Source organism: Seriola aureovittata, chromosome 21 (assembly GCF_021018895.1).
Source record: "Seriola aureovittata isolate HTS-2021-v1 ecotype China chromosome 21, ASM2101889v1, whole genome shotgun sequence".
In the NCBI taxonomy this organism is placed as follows: Eukaryota; Metazoa; Chordata; class Actinopteri; order Carangiformes; family Carangidae; genus Seriola; species Seriola aureovittata.
Genome location: NC_079384.1, coordinates 4,402,366 through 4,428,535, shown reverse-complemented (window position 1 = coordinate 4,428,535; position 26,170 = coordinate 4,402,366). Strand labels below are relative to the sequence as shown.

General features: G+C 43.8%; 1 protein-coding gene across 2 annotated transcripts; it reads right to left on the bottom strand.

Moving 5' to 3' along the window:
* Positions 1 to 141: 141 nt before the first annotated feature.
* On the bottom strand, positions 142 to 25,251 carry ep300a (E1A binding protein p300 a). 2 transcript variants are annotated; one of them, XM_056365802.1, is made up of 31 exons: positions 24,696 to 25,251; positions 21,544 to 22,238; positions 20,207 to 20,386; positions 19,593 to 19,923; positions 18,840 to 18,959; positions 18,185 to 18,424; positions 17,716 to 17,821; positions 17,447 to 17,572; positions 16,700 to 16,817; positions 16,057 to 16,198; positions 15,282 to 15,356; positions 14,967 to 15,052; positions 14,706 to 14,858; positions 13,667 to 14,158; positions 12,930 to 13,338; positions 12,606 to 12,724; positions 12,424 to 12,487; positions 11,906 to 12,081; positions 10,700 to 10,788; positions 9,565 to 9,645; positions 8,920 to 8,976; positions 8,719 to 8,796; positions 8,549 to 8,616; positions 7,985 to 8,135; positions 7,490 to 7,636; positions 7,282 to 7,395; positions 6,982 to 7,147; positions 6,670 to 6,837; positions 6,396 to 6,557; positions 5,928 to 6,209; positions 142 to 5,777 (listed from the first exon to the last, which is right to left on the bottom strand). In XM_056365802.1, the coding sequence occupies exons 1-31, from the start codon at positions 24,787 to 24,789 to the stop codon at positions 2,541 to 2,543; spliced, it is 8,526 nt and encodes a 2,841-aa protein (XP_056221777.1). In that variant the 5' UTR covers positions 24,790 to 25,251; the 3' UTR covers positions 142 to 2,540. The 2 variants fall into 2 exon arrangements, with proteins under 2 accessions (XP_056221777.1, XP_056221778.1); XM_056365803.1 differs by having other exon boundaries at positions 18,846 to 18,959.
* Between the last annotated feature and the right edge of the window lie 919 nt (positions 25,252 to 26,170).

Here is a 26,170-nt window from a genome sequence, read left to right as displayed (position 1 = left end):
TTCATCTCTGAAGACTTTTCCTGAATATACAGATACCATGACTTTTCCATTAAATTACAATCAAATATGTATTAAATGGTCATCCATTCACCTAAAGTAAATATTATGTAAATCTGAAAAAAGAGGCAACAATCAAGTATATTTCCAATGGTACAAACATACTTTATTGTACAATTAATTTATTGGCAAAAAACAATCAGACCACCAAAATAACTTAAAAAAAAGAAACTAATGAAAATGGAGCAACAGTTATTTTTGCTTTCTCTCAGCAAGCACCAAAATTGTTAACAAGAGGAACGAAAAAGTGGTCAAAGATTCCATTTGAATACTAAACAAATATTTAAATAGTCTTATTTCCAGTCTCTTTTTAGGAGAAGAAATGATAAAAACAAAAAACTATTTGTTCAGTTGCCATCAGTTTGTACAGTGATTCAGTATGTTTACAACTATATTCATGTACATGAAACATTTCTTCAAAAGGATGGTATAATTATACTCCATGGCCTCCCCAGAGCAAACTGAATGACTGTCTGCAGTGTCTTTTTGCATCACCATAACATCTTTAATACAAAACAAAACATGTTTTATCTAATAATTCCTGTAGCTTCAAGTTTTATTTCCAAAAAATAAAATTAAATAATATATCTATATATAAAAGACAGTTTTTCCTTGTTTTTTCTTATAAAATAAGTCTCAAGATATATTGCCACCTGGTTCTGATACGTTCCCTCCCCATACCCAGCAAGCCCAAACTTTTGAGAAAAATAGTGAGCATGTGAATATTGTGTCTTCAGTCCCCTCCGTAAAAAGCTAATTGACCAAATTTAAACTTGTTCAGATCACACCTCTAATCAACCCCCCCCCCCCCCCCCGACTCTTCTGGCTCTTCTTCGCGTCCTAAGTTTTGAGATTGCTCAGGTGTGTGACTTGTTGCAATAACCCCGCCCCTCCCTAAACCTTGTCAAAAATACACAGAAAAAGGCGCATTGGTGCTTGTGACCTACTACACCCCATACTGTACCTTTTAGAAAAAATCTCAATACTGTACAGTAGCTCAGGAGTACTTTTGTAGATTTTTTTGTTTTGTTTTTTCTCTCTTTTTTTTTGTGTGTTTTTTTTCTTCTTTTTTACAGATACAGCAAATATCCAATCAAACAAGAGGGGGAACAAAGCAGCAGAAAATAACTTCTCTGCTCATAAGGTTTTAAAGTATGTACAGTTTTTCTTTTTTTTTTTTCGTTTCTTTATTTTTCTTTTTTTAGACCTTTCACTTTCATTACAAAAACAGTATCTAAGTCCACCATTTCTTACTTTGTACAGTACTAACATTGAATTAAACCTTGTGGCTGAGAGGCAGTCATGAGGAAAAGGAACAAAAGGGGAGAAGATCACTGAAAGGGAAATCGTCAGGGTTCAGGATACAGGCAGGATTTTCTCAAACGTCTGCAGCCCAGAAAACAACTTTATCGACCTCTTCTCCACGTCACAGTTCATAAACAAGCTTTTAATATATGTACACGCACAACCTGTTTAACATTGGCCAGCTACAAACAGAGGTACAATATGCCTCCAGCTAGACAATCAGGCATCAACAGTTCATCCCTCCAATTTTTTGGGGGGTGGGGGGTCAGGGTAAGGAAGGTGTGCACATTCAAAGGAGAACGGAAGGTGGAGGGTGGAGAGGTGGCCCGTGGGTAAAAGCATCTATCTGCTCAGCAGATCTGGCCACTCTTTGCAGAAAAATATGACCAAACCAAGTGTCAGCGTCACCCACTCTCCAAAACACTGTTAAGGTTCAATTCAAACCTACAGACCCTGACAAAAAAAAAAATAAAATAAAAAAAAAGAAGAAGAAGAGGAAATCAAACTGCATTTAACACACCCTTCCACCCACCCATCAAATAAAATTCATTCTTGGTATGTGAATTGTTGCAGTCGTTTTAAAATGTACATTGCTGCGAGAGAAGACTGTAACGGAAGATATGTCGATGCTTGTTTTATGATCCACTGAGGGAAAAAAATAATAATAATTCAGAAATAAAATATACTTACTCTCTGCAAAATAGATACAATCATGACTGGGTATTTGAGGAGGAAAACAAAACAATAAAAAAGGTACATCGTGTCAACTCACTTTAATTTTTAGCCACATTTAAAATCTTAAAAATATTCATAAAAAGGCAAAATTCTCAGTCCCCAAAAATATTGTGTCATAGACTTAAGGAAGAAATATCTTCAACCTGAAACACTGCCCTTCCACCTTTTTGTACACAATTGGCAAAAATATATAGATATATATTAACAGCAATAACTTACCATTGTTATAATTTATTCATTTATTGACTTCTAAGATTTATGTTGCATCTCCCATAGGAAGGAAGCTTGAGTTCTTATTTGTACATCACAAAAATATTTAAATAAAAAATAAAAACTTCTAAAACCCCAAAGCCGTAGTCCCGCCTCGCTCTCCTCTCATGGCAGTTTGTGATTTGGGGCAACTCATCAGAGCATCGAGACAGAAAGACAATATGGAGTCATGGCTACATAAGGTCTAAACTGTTGTGGTTAATGTTCGTTCCCAGCTCCTGGTTGTTGTTGCCGCTGTTGTTATTATTCCCACCCAACATGTCCGACTGTCCCCCCTGTCCACTGTGCATCCCTGCCATCCCACTTAACTGGGACATGATGGAGTTCTGGTCCGAGGTGAACTGACCAGGATCTACAGAACCACCTGGCTGCTGCTGAGATAACACTTGCTGCTGGGGTTGTGGAGGTTGGGGCGGTGCCATGCTGGGGTGATGTTGGCCTAGGTGGCCCGGGTGGGGTGAGCCAGTCTGGGTCTGCGGAGAGATGCGATGAGGTGAGGGCTGGGGTTGAGGTTGGGAGGAGGGCTGCATGCGCGGGGACGGGCTGGAGTGCGGGGGCTGCGACTGCGGTCTTGGCGAGGGCTGAGGTGACCTGACCTGACTGCTGAGTGACCCTGCTGGACCAAGTCCTCCTTGTCCTTGGAGATGGTGAGGGGACTGAGCCATCTGCTGTTGGGGGCTCATGGGACTGCTGTGCTGGGCTGGAGAGCCCCCACCAAGGTGCTGCTGTTGCAGGAGCCTCTGATGGATGTTCTGGGGAAGCATGCCTTGGGTCGTCTGCGGCAGTGGGGGCCCACCGCCGCCTCCGCCAACTCCACCTTGTTGTTGTTGTCCTTGCCCTGGTCCGACTTGTCCAGCCTGAAGCGGAGGTCCTCCTGGTCCTCCAGCACCTCCACCAGGCCCTCCGTCTTGTCCTTGAAGCCCACTGATTGAATTTTGCTGCTGTTGCTGCATCTGCATCTGGAGCCTTTGCTGAAGCGCTGCAGCTACTTGTGACATGGCGTTGGGGTAACCTTGCTGTTGGCCTGGCTGTCCTGGCCCACCCTGTGGTCCTCCTTGCTGCTGCTGGGGACCCCCTACACCTCCACCCCCTGGCTGGGGTTGGGAAGAGGGGGGTATCCCTGGCTGTCCCTGACCAGGCTGCATGAAGCTTTGCTGGCCTTGCTGCTGTTGGAGTCCCTGAGGCTGCTGGAACTGCCCGTGGTTTCCCATCTGCTGCTGCTGCTGCTGTTGCTGTTGTTGTTGTTGTTGTTGTTGTTGCTGCTGCTGCTGCAGGTGTCTTCTCATCAGCATCTCTCTGAACTGCGATGGCATGTTGGTCATGTTGCCTTGTTGCCCTGCTTGCATTGCTCCCTGTTGTTGTTGTTGTTGTTGTTGTTGCTGCTGCTGCTGCTGCAACGCAGCCATTTGCTGTTGCTGTAGATTCCCAGGCAACATTGGGCGCTGTTGTTGCTGCTGTTGTTGTAACTGCTGCAGCTGAGCCATGGTTGGCATATTACCTCCCCCTGCTCCACCCTGAACCATGTTCATCCCTGGCTGGCCTGCCTGGTTCACATTAACCTGCTGTTGTCCATCCATGTTAGCAAGCTGGTTAGGCCCAGGCCCTCCTACACCGGGCAGCCCTCCAGCAGCCCCTTGGAACCTCACACCTCCAGGGCCCCCTTGTGGGGGTCCTCCTGGTCCTCCAGGACCACCCTGACCACCTTGATACCTGGCTGCTCTTTGCCTGATAAAAGCAGCCATAAGGGTCGGGTTGGAACGGAGGATGTTGAGGACTTGCTGCTGCTGAAGGGGTGAGCTTGGGGAACGCAGAGTTCGCAGTAGGTCTTGTAATGCTGCCTGGGGAAGGTTTCCTGATCCAGGTGGACCTACTATCTGAGTAGGTGCTCCGGCTGCCCCTCCTGATACACCCATTACCTGCATCATCCGGTTTCCTGTTTGAGGTTGCTGCTGACTCATTGGCTGCTGCTGTTGCTGAGCAGCTGCTGGCTGCTGCTGAGGCGCCATGTGACCCATCATGCCTGGCCGTTGTTGAGGGTTCATGGGTGGTCCCCCAGCCCCCCACTGCTGGTTTGTTGGCTGAAGTTGTCCACCACCTGCCTGCTGGACTTGCTGGAGCTGCTGCTGAACTTGAGGTGGCAACTGCGACTGAGGGCCACCTTGCTGCATCCCTGCTAGCATTCCCTGTTGCTGTGGGTCTAACATAGTCCTGCCAACAACTCCCTGAGCCTGGGGGGGCATGCCCTGGGCCCCAATGTGGGGCATGCCCATCTGGGCTTGGGTGTTCTGGTGGTGAGGATGTGGGGGTATCATGCCCCCCTGTCCCAAGCCACGGATCTGGACTTGGGCCTGGGCCATCTGTCTCTGGGTCTCTGCTAGACGCTGGATCTTTAGGGCCGTCTCTACAGCAGCCAGAGGGGGGCCTTGCTGTTGGCCTTGTACAGGCATGGCCCCCTGGCCCTGGTTGGGTTGTTGCTGCTGCTGCTGGGGTGGGGTGGCTGGACCCAGTCCAGGTTTGCCCAGGGACTGGTGGAGAGGAGAGGCTCCAGGTGGTCTGGGGTTGTATGGAGGCAAACCACCAGGGTGCGACTGCTGCTGGAGCTGCTGGACATTGGGAGGCTGCTGCTGGAGCTGAGGCACCATCTGTTGCTGAGGAGAGTTCATCATCCCCCCTCCACCTCCTCCAACCACTGGCTGAAACTGATGGAGATGGTGTTGAGGGGGCAAGGCACCACCTTGCTGCTGAACCTGCTGTTGCTGGCCTGGTGTTCCCATTCCCCCCATACCAACTCCCTGCTGCTGTGGAAGTGTGTTTGGCATATTCCCCTGGGTGGGTGTCTGTGGGGTAGGAGGCTGTGTGCCAACAGATGTGGGGGTACCAGGACCAGTTGCTCCATTGTTGGCTCCTGGAGAGGGCAGACCATTGCCCCCAGGAGCTCCTCCAGGAGCAGGCTGACCTACTCTCTGCATGCTGGCCATCCTCCTCCTTAGCATCTGGGCCTGCTGGAGCCTGTGCTGCAGCTGCTGCTGGCGGAGCTTGTGCTTGATGTTCAGGCAGAACGGGACTGGGCACTTGTTCTCCTGACAGTGCTTGGCGTGGTAGCAACATAGCGCAATAAGCTGCTTGCAGATGGGGCAGCCACCGTTGGTTTTTCTTTTGCAGCCTTTTGTGTGCTGAACAACGCGTTTCATCTTCTGGCAGGACGGCAGAGAGCAATTTGCGTTTCGACACTGGCAGGCGTGGACGAGGGACTGGATGCAGCGCTGGATGCTGAGGCGACGAGAGTCTCCGGGGCTCTGAGTGGTGGCGGCAGCCTGGTTGCTGCTTTCATCATCCAAACCGAGGCCTAACTTCTCCATCTTGTGCTCGTGGCCCTTAGTGTTGTAACATGTGATGCAGAGGTCGTAATCCTGTGAGGAGGCGACATGGATGACGGTTAAAAATGTTTACAAGTGATACACAGCAGGTTTTACAGCAACATTATAAATCACACAACCTACATATTTTTTGGGGTCATTACCACAAATGAGACCCACTAAAACAATCCTTCCCCGACTCACCTCACATACAGTACAGTGGAAACGAGTCTCCACGTGGTGCTTGCACTCATTACACGTGTAGACAAAGCGGTCCTGGCTTTGGTTATGCAACTCCACCAACATGCACATGGAGCTCCACTTGGACCTCCTCAGCGAGCTAAACTCCAGGTGTTTGTCTCGGGCCAATGTCAAGAAAGCATCACGGCCGTCCATGAGGTCACAGGCCATCAGGGGATCCGGGTCTGAAATAGGGGGCAAGGCATTTGCCATGTGGCCTGCGATCAACCGGATCACAAAGAACACCTGGGACAGGAAAAAGAGGGGAGAACAAATGAGCAACAGGGGAAATATGGTCTTTTTTAAAACAAATTCAACTAGATTAAAATCTGGAAAATATGGTTGGTAAGGGCTGAGCCAGCTCATTTTCCAGTTTATTCTTACAGTAAGTTGCTTGGTAAAATACAGGCATTTCCAAGTATTTTCTCATACCTCTTTGTGTTTTTCCATAGTGGCGTAGAGTTTCTGTGAAAGGTCATTGGAGACGTTGGGCATCCCTGGCTTCTTCTTATTGGCTCGACTCAGGCTGCTCTTGTTCTTACTTGTCTTCTTGTTGTTCTTCTTCTTTGCATTTTTACTGTCGCCTTTTGTGTCCTGCACAAGAGAAGAGAGGGGCATTCGGTGACCATCTAATTGACAAGCTCATATACAAAATATATATATACAGGCTCCTCAGGGCAATATTGATAGATCAACGCATTCTTACGTCTATACTCTCATTGGAGGTGCTGTTCTCCTCCCTTTTCCTCTCCTCCTCCTCCTGCTCCAGCTCTTTGATGCTCTCCTCCAGCACATTGGGCCAAAAGTCACCCTCAAAATAAGGCAACTCTTTGGCACTGGTCAAACGATCCTCTGTTGCCTGTTTGAAGATGTCCTTCAGGGGTACATTGAAAACAAAGTTAGTGTTTTGCATGGACACGGTCCAAATCACTTGATAGCAGCAGCAACGCCATTGTTTGTACACTGAAGATTAAGGATAACAAACACACGAGTGTAAAGCTGAATGCTGCCTCTTTACCTTGTAGTCGTGCACTATCCGCTCGGCCACAGCTTTGTCTAACATCTTCTTGTACCATTCCTGAAGGCGTTTGGGCTTTGGGATCTTCTGATCTGCAGGGTGACAGTGGAAGATGTAGTCGTCCCCTTCACTAGGTGGGCAGGCCCAGATGTGGCCAGTGGTGTAGCTGAGGAGGACACATGACAGACCATAAACAGTGAGGGTGATACATTTATAGACTAGCATAAATAAGCTTTGTGACTGATGAAAATTGGCAACTCAAGACCAAAATAAAAGTTTTCTTTGAGCAGGAGCACTCACCCCAACTTCTTGACATATTCCAAATACCCGATGAGGATTTCATGGTAAACCGCTGTTCTTAGAGAGCGAGGCCGGAAGAAGTGTACACTGTCCAGGTAGGAGATGTATACTCGCCTGAGTGGGTGAAAGAGGAAATATAAACATACCACAACTGCTAAAACTGAATTTCAGGTTTACCTCAGTGTCTCAAATATAGTGATGTCCTTACCTCTGGTTGGGCTGAGGGCAGTCAGATCCATACTCTTGAACATGCATACCAAAGAAGCAGACATCTGCTCCATCAATGTCCTCAAAGGCAAAAAGGGCTTTTGTCCTGTAAGGGAAAGACTCCGACATCTCTCCGCTGTCCACAAATCTGAAGACAAAAACAAGGATGTTTAAACTTAGTAGCTGTAAAATAGAGAAACAGGAAACTTAACAGTATTATCATTATTATTTTAGCCAATAACTTGTTACTTTTTACCTCAACAACTTCTTTTCTACTTAAGAGAACTCTACTATGTAAACTGGAACAGGAAATATTCAAGTGTGTGTCACTTTGCTTGTTTCCTGAAACCCTGGCATTCACAATTTTTGCAGAATTTCTACAAACCACAGGCTAAAAGAAATTTGTCTGATGATCAAATCACTCCGTTCTGGCCGCTTCTGTACAGGAAAAGAAAGATGTTTATGTTTAAGTCAGACTGTTTTCTACTTCCTGTACCTGGATTTCATGCCTGGTTTAACCTCCACCACTTTATCAGAGACATGGACGACACGAATGCAGACTTCTCCAGACTCCGGGTGGCTCTGGCGCTTCAAGAAGTCATTCACCCTCGACTCCAGGTAACAGCCCAACTTCGTCTGGGGTAACCCTGTGTGGGAGAAAGCCGGACAAGACATATCCTAATTTAGTTTAGCTCGTATAGTAACTGTAACAGCAGGGAGAAATATGACTTAGCTATGAGAAACTTGATTCAGAATTCATTTTCCTCCATATCTGTATGTAGCTCTTCACGTGACATACTGCACAAAGCCATTAAAAAAAGAAAACAGGAAGTAACTAAGCTAGCTTTTCACAGGAAAACTATATTTATTTAGTATAATTTCTTTGGCTAAGCACATACATATGGAACTACAGTTTCAGACTGGAGTCTCCAGTCAGTAAACAGTGACAACCTGAGATTAATATGTGGACTGAACACACATTGAGTACACCTGTTTCCTGTACGAAAGGGGTATAAAGCAGGACAACATGATCGACCGGGATAGAAGCATTGCCTCTTACTTTTGGCAGAATACTTGTTCTCCTTCCTCGTCTTATTTGTCTTCTTTAAGCAGCCATCACACACGAAACTGAGGTACAGCAAATAGAAATCGGTCAAGTCAGTTGAATTCCATAAAAGAAATAAAGATATTGAACCTTGAGAATGAATGAAATTAGAAAAAGCTATTCACCCCGATGGCCAGATTGTGTCGTTGTGCAGGACACAAATCTGGTGCATCCTGCGCCCACAGTCCATACATTCAACAAGCCTGGAAAAAAAAAAAAAAAAGAGACGGATTAAAATATGCAACACACATTTAAGTCCTTGAAGAAATTTGGTTTATTCTTCTTCCCCAGTGCTAACATATGGCATCAGCAGGACGTTAACTTACAGTTCAGGGTCCAGTGTGTCGTTCTTCTTCTTCTCAAACTGTTCCTTATTTATCGATCTGAAATTAAAAAAGGGAGGACGTCAATCACAGGATCCAGAAGAAATTGCCAAGACACTAAGTTTCGAGTTCATCAGGCTTTAACCCAAAGTTTTTTTTTTCTCCACAATTTCCCGACTTCAGCATCTTGACTGAATCTAAAGACATTTATTGCAGTAATACTTAGGCTATACCATAACACAGCACATCCTCAAGGTATGATTGTTCTAAATCACTGACACAGAGCAGATTTCCTATACAACGCTTTCCATATCCGTACAGGAACGCTAGATATCAGTTTGCCCCTCATTAAATAAAGCATATTATCATCACATGCTTGTGAAATTATTAGAAACTCTTTAGGGGAACATGATGAGAATCAAATGAATTTAGTAAAATAAGTGATAAAGCCGCAATTTATATCTTCTGAAGAGAAATATACAGATTAATATCTTTTATGGGTAATTTATATAGTCCAGTAACCTGAATTAAATCTTCCTGTGGGCGTCTATAAATGCAAGATTGATGTCCTGACAAGACATAGTAATAGCTATTTAATTTTTATTTTTATGTGGAGTTAGCTTCCCCGTAAAACACAGTAATACTTACGTCTGTGGCTGGGTGGGGTCGTCGCCCAGGGAAACCGTCTCTCCCTGGATCTCGTTGAAACACTTCTCGCAGAAGTGGTACCTGTTAGCAAGAAGCCCAAATTTTGGTGAACTACACCGTTCCCCACAGCACAGCCAATCACAGACAGCGCATGGGAGGGCAGTCACCAAACGGTACAGGACATGGGCAAGGCAGGGTGCCACAAGCGGAGCAAGCAGGAAGTAGGAGCGCAGGACAGCAGGAAGTCGTCATCACAACAGCCAGTCATGATTTTTGAGGGGGTGAGGGTGAGGGGATGGGGGATGGGTTTGGAGGTGCATGGTTGGTCAAGGCAAAAGCAAGCCAATGTTGATATCACAGCCATTGGAAGGGAGGACAGACAAGTCATATGGACCAGGAACAAGACGAGACGAACATCCAAGACAACACACAGCAGAGAGCCGAGGCAAAGCACAGATTAGCAATTTGGACATGACAGGATGAGCAACAACAACAACCACCATCACAGCTAACGGAGCAGGAGCAGAATAAACAGGAGCTAAACGGGAGAAGGGATCTGGAGCAGGAAGTTGTGGCACGGGACATAATACAGACACTGAACAAGTATGAACAAATAAGCACAGACAACTGCTCAGCTGTCCGTTCAAGCAGTTCATTTTAAAGTCTGTCCTTTCACATTCCAGTGAGGTTATTATGGGTGTGTTATTATTATTATTGCTGCTTCTTCTTCTTCAAAGAAAATGCCCATTTACTTTGCCTTAATGGGATGTTCAAAAGATCAATCAAATAGCACCAAAGAAACGGGATATTTTCTTTGCTTTGTCTGCGCAGCTTTATCTTTACCCACTGACAAATATTTTTCTGTGTTGAGCTGCTATTTAAAGATTTGTTTCATGAAACAATAAGAAGCTTAAAGAATGTGAGGAGAGGACAGACTGTTAAAATGCCAGTGCATTAGGAATCACATGAAGGTATAAAAAACGGGGAACATGAAGTGAAGGGGAGTATTTAGGGTATTCAGTTTAAATAATTTCCAATTAACCTCTATGATAATCCTTTTGTCTTTGACTGACCCTTCCATCCATCTATTTGTCCCTTCACCCTTTAATACATGGGTGTTTCCCTCCCTCCATACCTGTTCTGGTAGCTGAAGTAAGCAGCGTCTCGAGGGATAGTGCATAGCTGCTTTCCATAGCAGCACAGTGTCTGAGGAGAGAACTCCAACTGAAGGACAGAGATAAAAAAATAAAAATGGTGTCAGAACATATTTATCTGTTGACGATCAACATGCGTAACTTCAGTGACACCCAGCTCGGCTACTCCAGAGTAAACACACACTGAATAAGAAAAAGGCCGTCACTGTACAGTAACTAGTCGTGGAAAGTGAATTTAAAGTGAAACAAACATGGCTTCCCCCAAAAAGACTTAGTACAGGAACTTTCTGTTTAATCATAGTGTAACAGTTTGATTATATCATGTTATAATCTCGTCCAATTAAATGATATCAAGAAAAAATGTTAACACTTAATGGTTGTTTATTAAGAACATTGAAGTCCTACTGTGAGGGACGGATCTATATCCACATTACAGCTGGAAAAACTCCCCCAGAGTTGAACTGAGCCAATTTCTGTTTAGCTTAGTTTTGTTAAAAAAAAAAAAAAAGTAATTACAGCGCCCATCAAGCACTACTTTGTTTTGTCTCATTGTCAGAAGTCAACCTTTCAGCCAGCCTCTCATAATAAGGGCCAATCAGTTTTGTTATTTGTCAGCAAAACCAAAAATAGCAGAGTCTAATGAGAGCTGAAATGCGATATGGCGGTGGTATGCCCACAGCCAAATTTAGCTATGAGCCCACTTCACTGCTTCCATTTTCAGATGTGAATGAGGGGAGTTAATATCTGCATCTGAAACATACTGAAAACATTCACACACACCACCTTATCCTGGCATATTTTCAGTATAGACGCATTTTCAGCGTATATGTCAATGATGGGTGTAATTACACACACCATTACACGCGAAGAAAGGATGTGTTCACCTGTTGGTAAGTTTAACGGGCCTAGCGGTACCGACAAGAACGACAATTTTCAAATATATTTTAAACCAGGAAAACAAAAGATATTTCTCTCACTGCAGAAAGCGACATGTTGTATAGAGGCATGTCAGCCTACGACAAATACTAACAACAACAACAACAACAAAAAGTCATCCAACATTTCTTCTTACCCTTTCACATCTTAATGTTAACACGCTGACTTTGATGTTTATAATAACATCACCCCTCACCAACATACATTTCCATTTCCACCCATTTAGCCAATTATGCAGCACTTTGTCTCACCTTCCTGCCGCAGCAGTAGCCGAGGCTCTGCATGACCGGGTCAATTTCCTGCTCAAAAACCTCGGCCAGCTTGGAGCAGTACTTGTACACTCGGGATGTTTTGCGATTGTACAGCCATGCGTTGTTGAACATCAGCCAAATGTCATCCACGTACTGCCAGGGATCCTGGTACTGACCTGCAAACAAAAACACAAAGCATGGGATGATGGAGAGAGAAGACTCTTGAAACTGATGATAGTTGCCTCACTAAAGAATCTTCCTATAAAAACGTGCAAGAAAAATAGGATCAGCTCAGATGAACCGTTTCCAAACATATAAAAAGCAAAAGAATTCATTTTAAATCTGCACATCATGTCAAAAAGAAAATCTGAACTTTTTATTTTTAGTCCTGACTTCGACAAAAATTCACGTCAGCAAAATCTATAATTTGATTAACGTTGAAAAGTAACAGGGGAAAGTTAATTGTGGTGTTTCCTAGGAATGACCAAACCTTGTAAGATTTAGCAACAAGTACTAACCAGTGTCCAGCTTTCGCTTGATAGTTGATAAGTCCATGGGATTCTTCACAATGTCAAAGTAGTCCTGCAAGATCACAATGTGTATGTGTCAAGGCTGAGCAATTAAAACTAAACTCCCAAACGCTGACGAGGAGAGAGCAGTAAAAATGCAGAGGAACAAAGACTTCAGCAGAGGTACGTACAGGTATGCACAGCAGTTGTGGGTCAACAGGCATTCTGAAGGGCAGAGACTCTGGATCTTGTCTGTAGAGAGACTCGAGTGTAGGCATCAGGGCCTGACGAAGCTCCTCTGGCTTGAAGACTGGGAAGAAAGGTTTAAAGTTATTTTAAAAAGTTGTTTTTTTTTTTTTAAATCAATTTTAGACTGCTTCAATTAACCCTTTGGATTCCATGACAAGAAAATGAAAAACAACCCAATTTAGATGAGCAACAATATAATAAAATGGATTGTATAATAATAAAAAAATAAAATTGCATCAATGATTCAGAAGTTTAGTCCTCCTTACTCTTCTTTTTCACTGGGGCCTGTGGTGTAGTTGACTCTGACGTGTCCTCTTCCTCTTTCACCTCCTTCTTTACCTCCGGTTTCCTGTCTTCTGTTTTTACAACGGACGTCGGTACTGTTGTTGATGTATCCATGGGAACACCTTTACCTCCTTCTCCAGAACACTCCTCCTTTTTCAGTTCTGATTTCACAGGCTTTTCCTCCGTTTTCAGGTTGCTGAGCTTCCCTCCTTTGGAACAGCTACCGGTATCACTCTCGTCCTCGTCATCCTGCTGCTTGACCTCCATCTTGGGGTCGAGGTTGGCAGTTGAGGTGTTCGACTGTGGCTGTTGGGAGGAAGTGTCCAGGCTGCTGACAGAGGCGGGAGTCAGGGCCTGACTGTCTGCTGGGAATGAACCCTTTTGGGACAACTAGGGAGAGAGACAGAAGCAAACTCAGATGCATTGACATATTGATGCATGACATTAACAAACAAATGACAGGATACACTAAAGACATAAAGGTCATGCATAGCTCAACAGGTAAAGCATTGCATTAAATTAAAGCCAGGATGACCAGTTTAGGAAATGGAGAAGGTAAAAATGTTTGATCTCATAATGATGACCAAACAATATATAAGAAAGCAGGAGTTAACAATAATCCTGAAAGACGTGAGTTACTGCTACAGGATCAATGGAATCTGTGGAAGACGGTGAAGTGTTTTTAATGTTAAACTTTATGACATTAGATCTCACTGACCGGAGTGCGAGGCAGCTGAGCACCATGCGGTGTTGAGCTGGAGGCCAGTCCAGGGTGAGACGGAGTGGTCGAACCAGCTGGCCCTATATGCTGCTGCTGGAGGGACTTGTTAGAGCCTGGGCCCTGGCCAAGCTGGTTTTGCTGGGGGGCTGGAGGTGGAGCTAGCTGTGGTGCATTAGGGGTGTGTGGCTGTGGGGTCTGGGACCCAGCTAGTCTGGGGGGTGTTTGGTGAGGGGTAGGGGATCGGCTGTGAGCAGGGGAGGGCGAGCTTCCACGCATGGGTCCCAAATGGGGGATGGAGTTTGGTTGCTGGTTCGTGTTAGATGGAGTCATCGAGGAAGGAGGGGCTCCAACAGCTGAGTTGGGACCTGCGCTACCCACGCTCTGGGGACCCATCGGCCCTACTGTCGAGACGCTGCTGGGACCACCGGCTGAACCTGGCTGCGCTAGAGGACTAGCAACTGGAAGAGAAGGAGGGGTGCCCATCTGCGTCTGTGGACAGATGAGGATGAGGGGAAAGAGATGGGTGACAGATGGAAAGGGTACACGGAAGCAGGGTCAATATAATTCCAGGGGAACATTAAGCATGCATGATATGAAATCATTCTGAGGTGTTTCTGGACAAATTCATGATTTGCACTTTGCAAATTGGAATACTACAACCTCATAACATTAATTATTTTATTATTATATTATTTATAAATTTATTAGGCACCTTTGACTGCAGGAACCTGTCAGTGAACCCAGCAACATTTTTAGGAAATCTATATTTCTAAATGTAAAATTTTAGCTCCTAAAAAGTCCCTGCTAGTTATCTGACAGCCAAAACTTATCAGTGTGCAATACAGTATCACTGACTGGTCAAACACTGGCATTTTACACTGCTTTGTACCATACTACAATGTACCTGTATCACTAGAATAATTTCCTCTACTATTGTAATACTATTACACAATTTCAGCTTCACAATCAAGTTCTAACCTTAGTAAACACATAAGTGTAACACATCTACAGATAACATAACTCCAAGCCATCTTACCTGTGGCATGCCTGTCTGTGCTCCAGGCTGGGCCATCCCAGGCTGCGCTGTACCAACACCTGGTGCTGAGCCAGGAAACTGTACCTGGGACAGATACTGGTTCTGTATCTGGTTGACACTGGGCTGTCCTATCCTGGATCCAACCATTCCCATCTACAGGAGTAAAAGGGCAGAGTTCTTAAAAACACTTGTTCAACCTTTCCTGTTGAGCAGTTTGAATGGTTTAAATTTTCTGTGATAGATTGGGTGTTCAGTGCTGACCTGGTTGCCAGATGGTCCTATGGGTAGAGGAGGCGTGGACCTCTGGCCCATAGACTGCATCCCCATCTGATTGAACTGATTCATACCTGACACAAACACAAAGACTGTTATGATACAACACAATGCAAAAAATAAATAAAAAAATCACAAACCTACAGTCGACTACTAGAGAACTATTCCTATGAAAAAGTTTTCTGTCTCTCTTTGACTTAAATTAACATTTAGGCTTATACAACAAATGATATTTGTCAAATTTCGGGTTCTGCTAAAACTGATGAATTAACATTATGTGTCCTGGTCCAATGCAATCTTTACCTGGGCCTTGCATCCTATTGACCATCTGATTTGGACCAGCCGGTCGCACCATTGACGGGTCAGGGAGGGGACCGTCTGTAAAAACAGTACCAGGAGATAAAGAAAATCAGGCTATAAATCTGTGCACAGTACAGGAGGAGAGGTGGAACTGTCCTAACCAAGCATGTGGAGAGATTTGCACAAACTCTGGAATGTATAATATTTTTTTCTGCCTGTTTTGTCAGGAAAGATCATTGCCATTTGGTCTCAGTACTTGGTACCAAGTGACTGAGCAGAGACACCTGGAAATGCACCTTTAGCCTCTATTAAAATGTCTGTGGAACATTTCAACGACGTGTGAATAATCTGAACCAACTGAAGAAACAAACAGTATCCCGTGTGTGTGAGGAAATCGACAGAAGCTGACAAAATTAACTGAAAAACACTGGGCAAGGTATAATGCATGCAAACCTAACAGGAAACAAAGGGAATTGAGAATGGGCTTCACATGACCTCTCCTTATCAATTATTAAATTTACAACAGGTTAACAAAACTGTCAATAAACGAGCTGCATGCAAATCTGACAAATGCAGTTAAAGGAGGACAATATGATATAAATAATAAACACTGTCAAACACTATAACATTGTACACAACATTGCACTATTTAATTATCATTGTTTATTAACTGTTTTTCTTATTATCATCAGCTAATGACGAGCTAATGGACACATGAATTTCCCCTAGGGGATAAATAATAATCATCCAAATCTACATATGCTGCATGTCAACTCACTTGGAGGCAGACCAGTAGGGGGCTGACCCATGCCGGCAGGCCCAAGGCCCAGACCCTGCTTCTGGAGCCGTGTCCTCCTCTTCTCCTCCAGCTCCTTCTGGATCTTATAGATCTTCTCTGCTAAGAGGTGATAGTACTCGGCCTGTCAAAAATAGGGTAAAAGGGGAGAATGGGACCAAAGGGGTTAAACAATATGATGGTAAGAAATCTAAACATGGAGGAGCTGTAGAAAAAAAAAATAGTACTGCTGGAATATCTAGTGCTGCAAACTAATTGGGTTTTTTAAGAACTCTAAGAAATAATGTAAAAAGACAAGTTAGCAACGGGATTATGTGTAAAATCAGTCATAATTCATGCCTCCCCCAGGATTAGAACCCAGGTCCTTTGGTGTGACAAACCTTTGCTTTACCACCTGCAGTAAATTTAGTACTTGACCTGGTAATTCACCAGTCAGGCTCGTATGCTCTAGGTTTACAGCCACATCCCATGATGTTGTATAAACTGTGAAATATTTAGCTTTTGAAACCAAGTTAGGACTGATAGAGTGACATAGCAGCTGGCTACAGCCGCCAAATGACATGCTTCCAAAAACAGTTCCCCCCTTTTTGAGGAACGCACTGAGCTGAAAAAGAGAGCAACTTACTCTACTGTTGGCTGACTCATACATGTCTCCCTCAACTTTTCTGGCATAGGCCACCAGGTTCTCCATTCGACGGTCCTTGAGAGCAGCTGGATCTGGAGTCGGAAAAATGGCCTGAACTCTGTGGATGGGAGAACAAACAGAGAGGGAAAAGAAAAGGAGGAGAAAGAGGGGGGAAGGAGTTGAAAAATGATGGAATTGTAAACTCCTGTCTCAGTCAAAGAATTGCTTAAACACAGCATGTTGTTTGTTATGATAACGCATCTAAACCCCAATCGTAGACCCTTGGAGGACTTGCTGCGTGGGTATCTGTGTTGTAACCGAGGTAGTGGCTCCACTACAAGAGGTTCTACCAGGCGTGTGCGTAAAGCATCTTTAGGAAGTGCGAGTACATAGTCATAGCACTAGTGTTTATCGTGGTTAATGATACTGTTTGTCAGCACTTAATATCTTGTTAAGCTCTGAATACAGCACAGTAATCAGAAGGGCTATGTGCTGTGTTTATTGCCACAGAAGAGGAATAAATCTCTTGTTGGCTTACGACATATAAACAGGCAGCAAAAGGGGCAAGAGGCCAAAACTGGGGTTCAGATTTGCTTTTTGCTTTTTTTGAAAACATGCATCATTCAAAAAAACAAAAAAACAAAACAACAACAACAACAATTACATTGTCATAATACACCAGCAAGAATGTGATTGTGTGTACAGTGAAAAAAATTTTTAAGCATAGAGTTCTTCTTTAGTACTTACAGTTTGTGTACCAAGTGGTTTCGTAGGTCCTGTGTGATGTCCTCATGCCAGCTTTTCCTCATGCCTGTGGCAGAGGGAGGGGCTGCCGTGGGCAAGGAGCCAACCCCACCAGCATCATTCATCAGACTGGGAGAGACGACGGGTATAATTTTAATCATTAACTTAAAAAACACAGATGTGTGTCTGGTCTAAAACACTGGAAATTAGTGTTTCTTCTAATCAAGCCATCCACCAAATGGTAATGTTATGCTGCTTGTGTTCCTTCTCACCCTTGGCTGTTCACATTCAGGTGCATCATGGTATCCTGTAGCAGACTGGATTGTTGGCTCTGAGGTGGAGCTCCCACACCTCCATTGACTCCCATAGGATTTGCACCTACATATATAAAAAGGACAGAACATCATAAGTTTGCATTCCTTGTTCCTCTGCAAATAATAACAGTCATGTACCTTGCTCTCTATATATTAATTCTTAATGTCTTCAAGCTACGTGGAATTAAAGGCGTATTGATTTATCCTTGATTTTTTACTGCAATTTCATAGTTGACAATAAGCAACTACTGAAAGAATCTTATTCTTCGAGTAATTCTCTAATTTTGAAAGCTGAAAGTCTTTTTAAGACCTTCTGGATTCTGAAAAAAAATGCTAAGCTCTCAGCGCTATCGGGAACAGTGAACAGTGTGTCCTTCTACTGAAAATACCTGGAGACAGGAGCAAGTCAAAACGCAAGCTAACTTACCCATTGGATTCAGAGGCCTCATGCCAGCCTGACCTTGCAGGCCTTGGTTAGGCATATTGGGTTGGGCAGTCTGAGCTTGGATCTGGTTGCCCTGGTAAGTGAGACCTAGGGCTGCGTAGGCTCTTTCTATGGAGCTGGGGTCAATCTGGCTCGGCGGGTTGAGGTTGGGAGCACTTGGTTGGCCACCGGGTACGGCCCCAAGAGAGCTGCCCAGACCTGCACCGGCCCCACCAAGTAGAGCTGTGAGAACATACCAAGAAGAGAGAAGAGGGTAAATAATACATCTGGTCTTTTTGACAGAATAGAGAAAAACTTAATCTTAAGAAAACCAAGTGGCTGAGTATTTATTCAAAACTCAGCCAAATAGCATGCTGCAAATCATACCATCATTTGGTACAGTACAGCTTATGATTAGCTTACTAGTACTTAGTAAGTACTAAGTTGTGGGTTCCAATCCAGCACAATGTAATACAAGGCAATACTGACATCACAATATTACAGGCTGTATGTTTTCATATCAATATATTGTCAAAGTCACATAAAATAAGTTGTTGATAATAAAATAATGACAAAATGATCGAATCATTAGGATGTACACTGCAGAGTTGAAAATAAGAATATATACAAGTATAGCATTGTTTGGTCAGATACAGACACTCACACTGCGGGTTCCTCTTGTCCCCAGCGTTCTTCAGTGGCAGGCAGACAGGACAGTCATGTCGCGTGCAGTTCTTCCAATGAGAGATGATCTGCCTTGATGATGCACAGTGAGCAACTGAGGATGAAAAGGACAGAAAGACAGGAAGAGATGGGAAACGCAGAGGTATATGATGGGAGGGGAAGAAGAGGAGGCAGAAGAAGAAAGAATGAAATAAAGTGAGGTCAAGAAAAAAGAAAAAAAAAGGTTCAATGAAATTAGAGATGCTCAGCTGAAAACTGTTAGGAAGCCGACTTTAAAAAATAAAGTTGGTGTTGTTTCATGGATTTTATTAATGCACCAGAAACCCAAGCTATAAGTGCTGTCTGTGTAGCCAAAACATGATGCAGCATATGCCTCCTGTGCACCTGCTATACGATTGCATTGGGTGACACAGCTCATCAGGTAAGTGTCAGTGTAAACACTAAACCTCATCCCTGAGCATGCTGGGTGACATCTGCCCAACACAGAGCTACTCTGCAGAAAGTAAAAATGAAATCTGTGGTGTTTCAGAATATACTATGCTGGCCATGTCCACTGCAGTGAAAGAAAGTATCAACCAATATATAATGATACCGCTTCTTCATGTCTGACAACAATGGAGTTCTAAAGCAACAAGATACAAACAATATCAAAGCCTGCTTGTCAAACACAGGGACACGTCTCAACTATAAACTCAGTGCAAGAGCATGTAGGATCCCTTCTACTCACCCTGACAGGACTTGCCAGCCTGGCAGTGAGTCATGTGGTTGAGAACGTTCTTCATAGTGCGGCAGTGGGGCAGATTGCACTGCCGGACTTCACCGTTGGCCTGTTCCCTCCGCTGGCACTTGTGTGCATGAAGCAGGAGTACCAGTTGCTGCTGGATTAGCTTGCGCTTCTCAGGGTCAGCAGTGGGTGGTGCACCAGCTGCAGCAGATGCTGCAGAAACTTGTGTACCCGGACCCACTAGACCTGCCTGAGCGTTGGGCACCATCCCTGGGGCCCCTCCCACAGGTGCACCAGAGGGACCGCCCACACCTGTCTGTGACTGCTGGGAGCCCTGGTAAGTAAAGTGGGAGGGAATAAGAAGATGTGAAACAGATGAGACAAGAAGTAAACAAACAGGAAATAGGGAAAGGTGAGTAAGAAGCAATGACAGAGTAAGAAAGAAAGAAGAGGAAGATAATAAGAAGAGAGAAGGGGGTGGTGGATTAACAATAAGAGAAGAGTTTAAAAAAAGAAGATTGGGTCAAGTAAGCTGAAGATGGAGGGAAGAGAAATGAGGTGATACTTATTCTTGTATCTTTCAAACATTTTGCAGTCAGTTTGAATTTGCTCCCTACCATAGCAGCCATTCCTTGCATGGGCTGATTCTTCTTGTCCACATTGAACTGCGCCAGGCTGTTGGCCATGGGACCCTTGTTCTGGAGCTGAGGGCCCAGCCCTGCGCCTCCCAGACCTTGATTCCCCTGCCCTGCATATGGACCTCCAAAAGGGCCTCCTGGGTTGCCCATCATCCCCATCTAAGAGCAAAAAATAAAAACAATAAAAATAGAAAAGTTAGTATGAATGATGAAGAGATATGAAAAGTAAAAGAGTGACATCAGACAAAGTATGAAGACAATTAATTATGTAGTTGCAACCACATTTCAGTGACATAGTGACAGCACTGAACTGCACATATATTACTTTGTCTTCTTCCCTTGTCTCCCAAAGATCTTAAATCTTAGAGCAATTAAGTCATCAACAACTGAAAAGAATTAATGTACTTCTAAATGAGTTAACCAGGTTAAAGCATCAAGTCATATCTTATTAAATCATTAGAAAATCATCTAAAACATATGCAAATCAAGATTGAACATGCACAGAAGTAACAGAGTGTGTGACAGCAATATGACATGAACAGTTCCCCTTTTCTTCTGCTCACTGAAGGGGTTATTTGAACTTTTTTTTAAATTGCTGATTAACTCCTCATCAGTATCCCTGTCTCTTTCCTCTTCACCTCACTCATTCCATCACCTCAAGAAGATCCAGTGCATTGTTTCACTGCTCCCTATGCCTAACCTGAGCACTGTCGCTGCTTTTGATCTCTACTGGTAAATCAAACATCAGTGTCTTCACCACATTCATTGAGCAGCGGCAGCCTGCCACTGCAACATTTTTATTGTCACTCCCGTGGGACTGTCAAACACTCCAGCAGAGCAGTTTTATGCCACAAGCATAAGCGTGCTGTGCCATGCCGTTTGGTGCTAAAACACATACATATGGTTATAAAGCGCTAATTTGTTAGACCAAAGTGTTGCCATTGCACAAGTGCAATGGTCTTGACCTGCAATTAACCATCAATCATGCAAAAATTTGCTTCCGTGAATTGTGCTTACTAAATGATGAAATTTAAGTAACGATGCCTTCAATAATCATATGTGTTATCATATGTTTCAAAAGTTAAAGTTGGATAGTAATGAAGATTCTTGAGCATTAACTGGAAGATAATTTGAGGAGAACAACATTAAACATGTACTTGAAGAGGTTACAGGTACAGGATTTTATTTTCACCAAATACAGCTTTTACAACCCTTTTGTTCCATATGAATTCCAATAAATTTTCTAAAATGAAATGGTTAATATTGAACGTTAGGGTAAGAAAAGGAAAAAAAGAACAACATATGTATAACCCTACCTTGTTCATTGCTCCAGGCTGCTGGCCTCTCATCCCGGCCTGGCCCCCAGCTCCCTGCTGTTGTAGGGTCTCAGCCAACAGGTTGCTGTTGCCACCCATCCCCTGATTCCCAAAGCCCATCCTGGGCGAGCCATTCATCACCTGGTTCCCAATCATTCCTGGCTGCTGCTGTCCATTATTGCCTTTCTGCTGTGCTCCCATCATGGCCCTGTTCATGCCACCTATCATTCCAGCTGCAGCATTCTGTTGCTGCTGCATCATGCTGGCCTGCTGTTGAGGGGAGAGGTGCTGCTGCTGCCCCTGGCCCATCATTTGCTGAGGTCCCTGGCCAGGGGATGCTTTCATGTTTGCCAAGTGTTGCCCCATGGCAGTGGGGCCTCCTGGGCTGCCCATGGCTCCTTGGTGCCCTTGTTGGGTTGAGGTGGGTGCCCCTGAACGCAAAAGCTCTGACAGCTGTTTGTGCTTGGCCACCGCATCCTGGCCTCCGCCAACACCCCCAGGGCCCCCTCCAGGGCCAAGCCCAAGACCCATTCCTCCTGCTCCTCCATTGCCTCCTCCAGGACCCAGCCCTGTAGGTCCTCCTCCCAGCGTGGTGTGCAGCTGGTTGAGGTCCCCACCGTTGACCAGGCCTGATTCATTAGAGCTGATGAGCTCGTCTGGGAGATCGTGCTCCAAGTCAAACAGTGAGCCGAAATCTGAAATGATGAAGAAATGCAAAGTTTAGGAGGGGGGAGACAATGAGATAGGAGACAAAACAGGGAGAGGGTGAGAGAAGGACAATAAGGGCCACAGCCATGTTAAGCTGCTATAATCCTTCATTTTTCAGCATGACTGAGTGAAAATGCAATTGCACGCTTGACATTAAAAACTGATAAAAGCTGTTTAGAAGTGTATGACTAATTTTCTCCCATCAGAAATTAATAACATGTCAGAAATCTATAAGTATTTCTGTGTGATGCCATGTGCACAAACATTTATGCAAACATACATGTCCACCTGGCCTTCCCACACACATATCTCTGACAGTAAAGTGATTCAACATGTTGTTAAGACAGATTTGTACCGACAAGGTGATGAACAGACCATTTAAAAAAAAAAAAAAAAAGTTACACCACAAAATGGGGACAACTTGGAGACACACATTTGAATTTACCAGTCTGTATTTACTGAGTTCAACAGCACACCGCTTAGGCAAAGATACATGATGAGCATCATGTATCTTTTACGACAGAAATCAAGACCAAAAATCACACACACCCAAACTACAGCATCTTATATAGTTCTGATTTCTTTTCTTCCATCAATCCATGGTTTTTGTAACACAGTAAGGTACAAATGGGTGACAAATTAAAGGAAAAACCTGAGTAAATAAGTGTAATTATAACTAATTCAGATATATTCATACTGGCAACAAGGGTTCACTAAATGAAGGTTTAAGTAGTATGAAGATTAGTGATATGTTAGCTTTGTGTTGAAACGAGGCCTGTCCAGTATGAAAATATTTCAATTTGTAATGTTGACGGCTGAGTTATAGAGGAGCTTTTGTAAACAGTGTGTATAGTGACCTTCACAATCTCCAGATCTCAATCCAACTGAACACCTGTGGGAAATTTTGGAATAATGTTTTAGAAAACAACTTACTATGACACTTTATGTTGGTTTTTCCATTAATTTGTCACCCATCTGTACCACATGTTACCTAACTCACTCAGCCATCATTCATACATCGATTAGTTATTCATAATATTTTGCAAGTTACCTGACATGTACTCCTTACAAATGACAAAATGTGTGTTTCCACCACCCACCCCGTTTCCATTATTACAAACTGAATATTTTGTATATTTGGTCAGCTTCAATTAGCTATGAAGCTATCACAGCTCAGGTCACTCTTGATGGTCATTTGCCATTCTCTTTACATTTCAATGAATGTTAAATTATTGATTACAATGAAAATAATCTGCAGGTTGCATCCCTCAGCTTTAATTAACTAAATCTGAAAATTAACAAATGAGAGTGATCAGCAGCATATCATTTACAAACTGAAACAAATAATAGTGTACAAAGATATATATGCTTTTATTTCTCAAATTAAGTATAAACACCCCGTATGGCAGTGTCACAAATAATCTCAAAAGACAATCAATTTGAGTGCAATATATTGCATCCTCATATACAGACCCTCTTCTTGACAGCTGCTGCACTGATCCCCAAAATATATCATGCAAGATAACGTAAATGTGTGCATGGTCTGGGTGATTTCATCGTCGTAAAAAGTCCCTTTCCACTGATCCTGACTGCCACTGACAACCTAATGCTGAGTATATAGCCTAAGATGTAGCTGTTCAGTGTAAAATGATTGAGTGAATGGTTAAGTGATGAAATCTGAGTGATTATTTCGTGCTTGGAGCAGCATTTGCTTGCTAACTTTACTCGCTGCTTAACATCGCAGTGGCTGGACATGGCGCTGTCCATGCTCCACAGTTTTGTTCACAGGCCACTATTCCAGCTGCTGCCACACGCCATCCACAAAAAAACACACATACCAACAATGGCAATTTGAGCTTAACAATCAGTAGACCCGTGGGCCTAAATTTAGCTCTCCAACAAGGCTAGCACAATCGGTAACCTCTGCTTTCGCTAACACTATTAACGGTAGCTAACGTTTGTTGGGAATGGGTCCGAGTTATGATGGGGCAAAACAGATTGTTTTAGACGTTAGAAGCCTTAAAAACTCGAATAACAGAATGGGTGTAGCTGTAGCTGACTGTCAATTTGGCACAACTGTAAGACACCAAAAACTTTATCATAAGTTGAGCTGAGCTGAGCTTATTATCAGCCCGGCTAAAGTAGCCATTAGACACGGGACCGTCAGTTGAAGACCCGCATTCAGTTAGCTTGCCTAGCGTTAGCCGAAGGGCTAACAGGGCTACCTCCGGCTAAAATGGCTGTTAGCATGCGAGCTAGCTGGGGGAGCCCTCTTCACGTCCGACACACACACTCACTACTAGCACGCTAACATTAGCAAGCTACGACAAAAACAGAAGAGTAATCCCGCGTCTTCTTCCTCTATCAAGTAAACCGAAGACGCCGAAAAATAATAAACTTAACGAATAACACCGTAACAAATGATATCATTAAACAATACTTACCATTTCCATCGCTGGCGGAGGCGGAAAGTGCCGGAGAGGAGAGTTTAGGCCTCTTGGCTGAAGGCGGGCCAGAGTCCAGAACGTTCTCGGCCATATTTTTTCGAAATAAAAATATATAAAGTATCCACAATTGCAGACGTTTTCACGCCCTTAGAAGCTCATTCCTTTTCGTTTCCAATATTGCGACTTTTCCCCCTCCTTTGGGGGGACTAAGAGGGGGAAAGTCCCGTGTACAAATTACTCCTCTTTCCCTGGGTTCGCCTCTCGATTTCAGCCTCGGCGTATATCAACCCCCCTCCCTCCCTCGTCGGATTTTTTGTTCTTTATAAATTTCTGCCAGCGGAGGAGGAGGGGGTCGGTGAAAGTAAAGGGGGAGACACACGCAGCGGCTTCCCTCTAAACTTACACAGCCTCTTCGGATGTAAATAAACCGTCCCCGGGTCTCTCTCCCATGGTTGCATCCGTCATTTCAGCCTCCAATCCAGCGGAGTCTGGATGAAGATAATGTCGGGCAGAAAAGGCTTGTTTGCCTGCGAAGTGATGGTGGTGCTGCTGGTGGCAGCGGGTGAGGATGAGGGGATGCAAATAATAAAATAAAGCTGTGCAGCTGCAACGGTAGATAAAGTACAATGCTTATTCACTATGCTATGCATGTAAAAGAAGAAAAAAAGTTATTTATTTATGAAATTCGTCTGCGCAGGTAAACTTGCATCTGCTTTTTGTAGAGGGTTTGGCTGCAAATCTTAAAGTTGGATTATGTTCAACAGTTATTTTTAAATGCAAGCATTCAAATTGTTAATCATTTTTGCAGTCAGTGCGTTTAAATACAGCTAATTAAACACGTGCACCAACTTTGCTTTTCAAGTGCAGCAACAGAGATGGATTCACAAACACCCAAAACTATGTGTGTATGTTTCTCAGGAAAGACTTGGTTTAAGTTTATTCATCAGTCACCGTTTTCTAAATTAAAGACCCATTCCTGTCACCCTTCTTTTGCTCTGTTTGCTTCCTCATAGGGAAAATGGTGGCCTCATGCACACATTTCTTAACAGACAAATACAGTTCCCTTGGCCTGTCCATGTGTAAACTCAATTTAGCTCCCTGACAAGTCTCATTCTTTCACTTTTCAATTAAAAAATCATCCTCCTGTTTTGTTCTTGCACTTTAACACTCAACAGCCTTACCTTCTTCTGTTTTTGTTGAGTGCATATCAAGTAATTGTGCTGCTCAACTATCAACTCTCAAGTTTTCTCTTGTGAGGCAGTGCAGGGGAAATGCACAAAATCATCCCACAGTTTTGCATGTGTCTTATTGCAGAGCAGTTGCCTGTTTGATTAGTCATTTTGTATGACACTTATTGGCAGAACAGGAGCCGTTGTGTACTCTGCTCGATATTGATATAACTGCCATTCATTCACAGTCTTATTCACACATGTTAATCTTTGCCTATCAAACTTCAGTGTTCTCACAGTTCT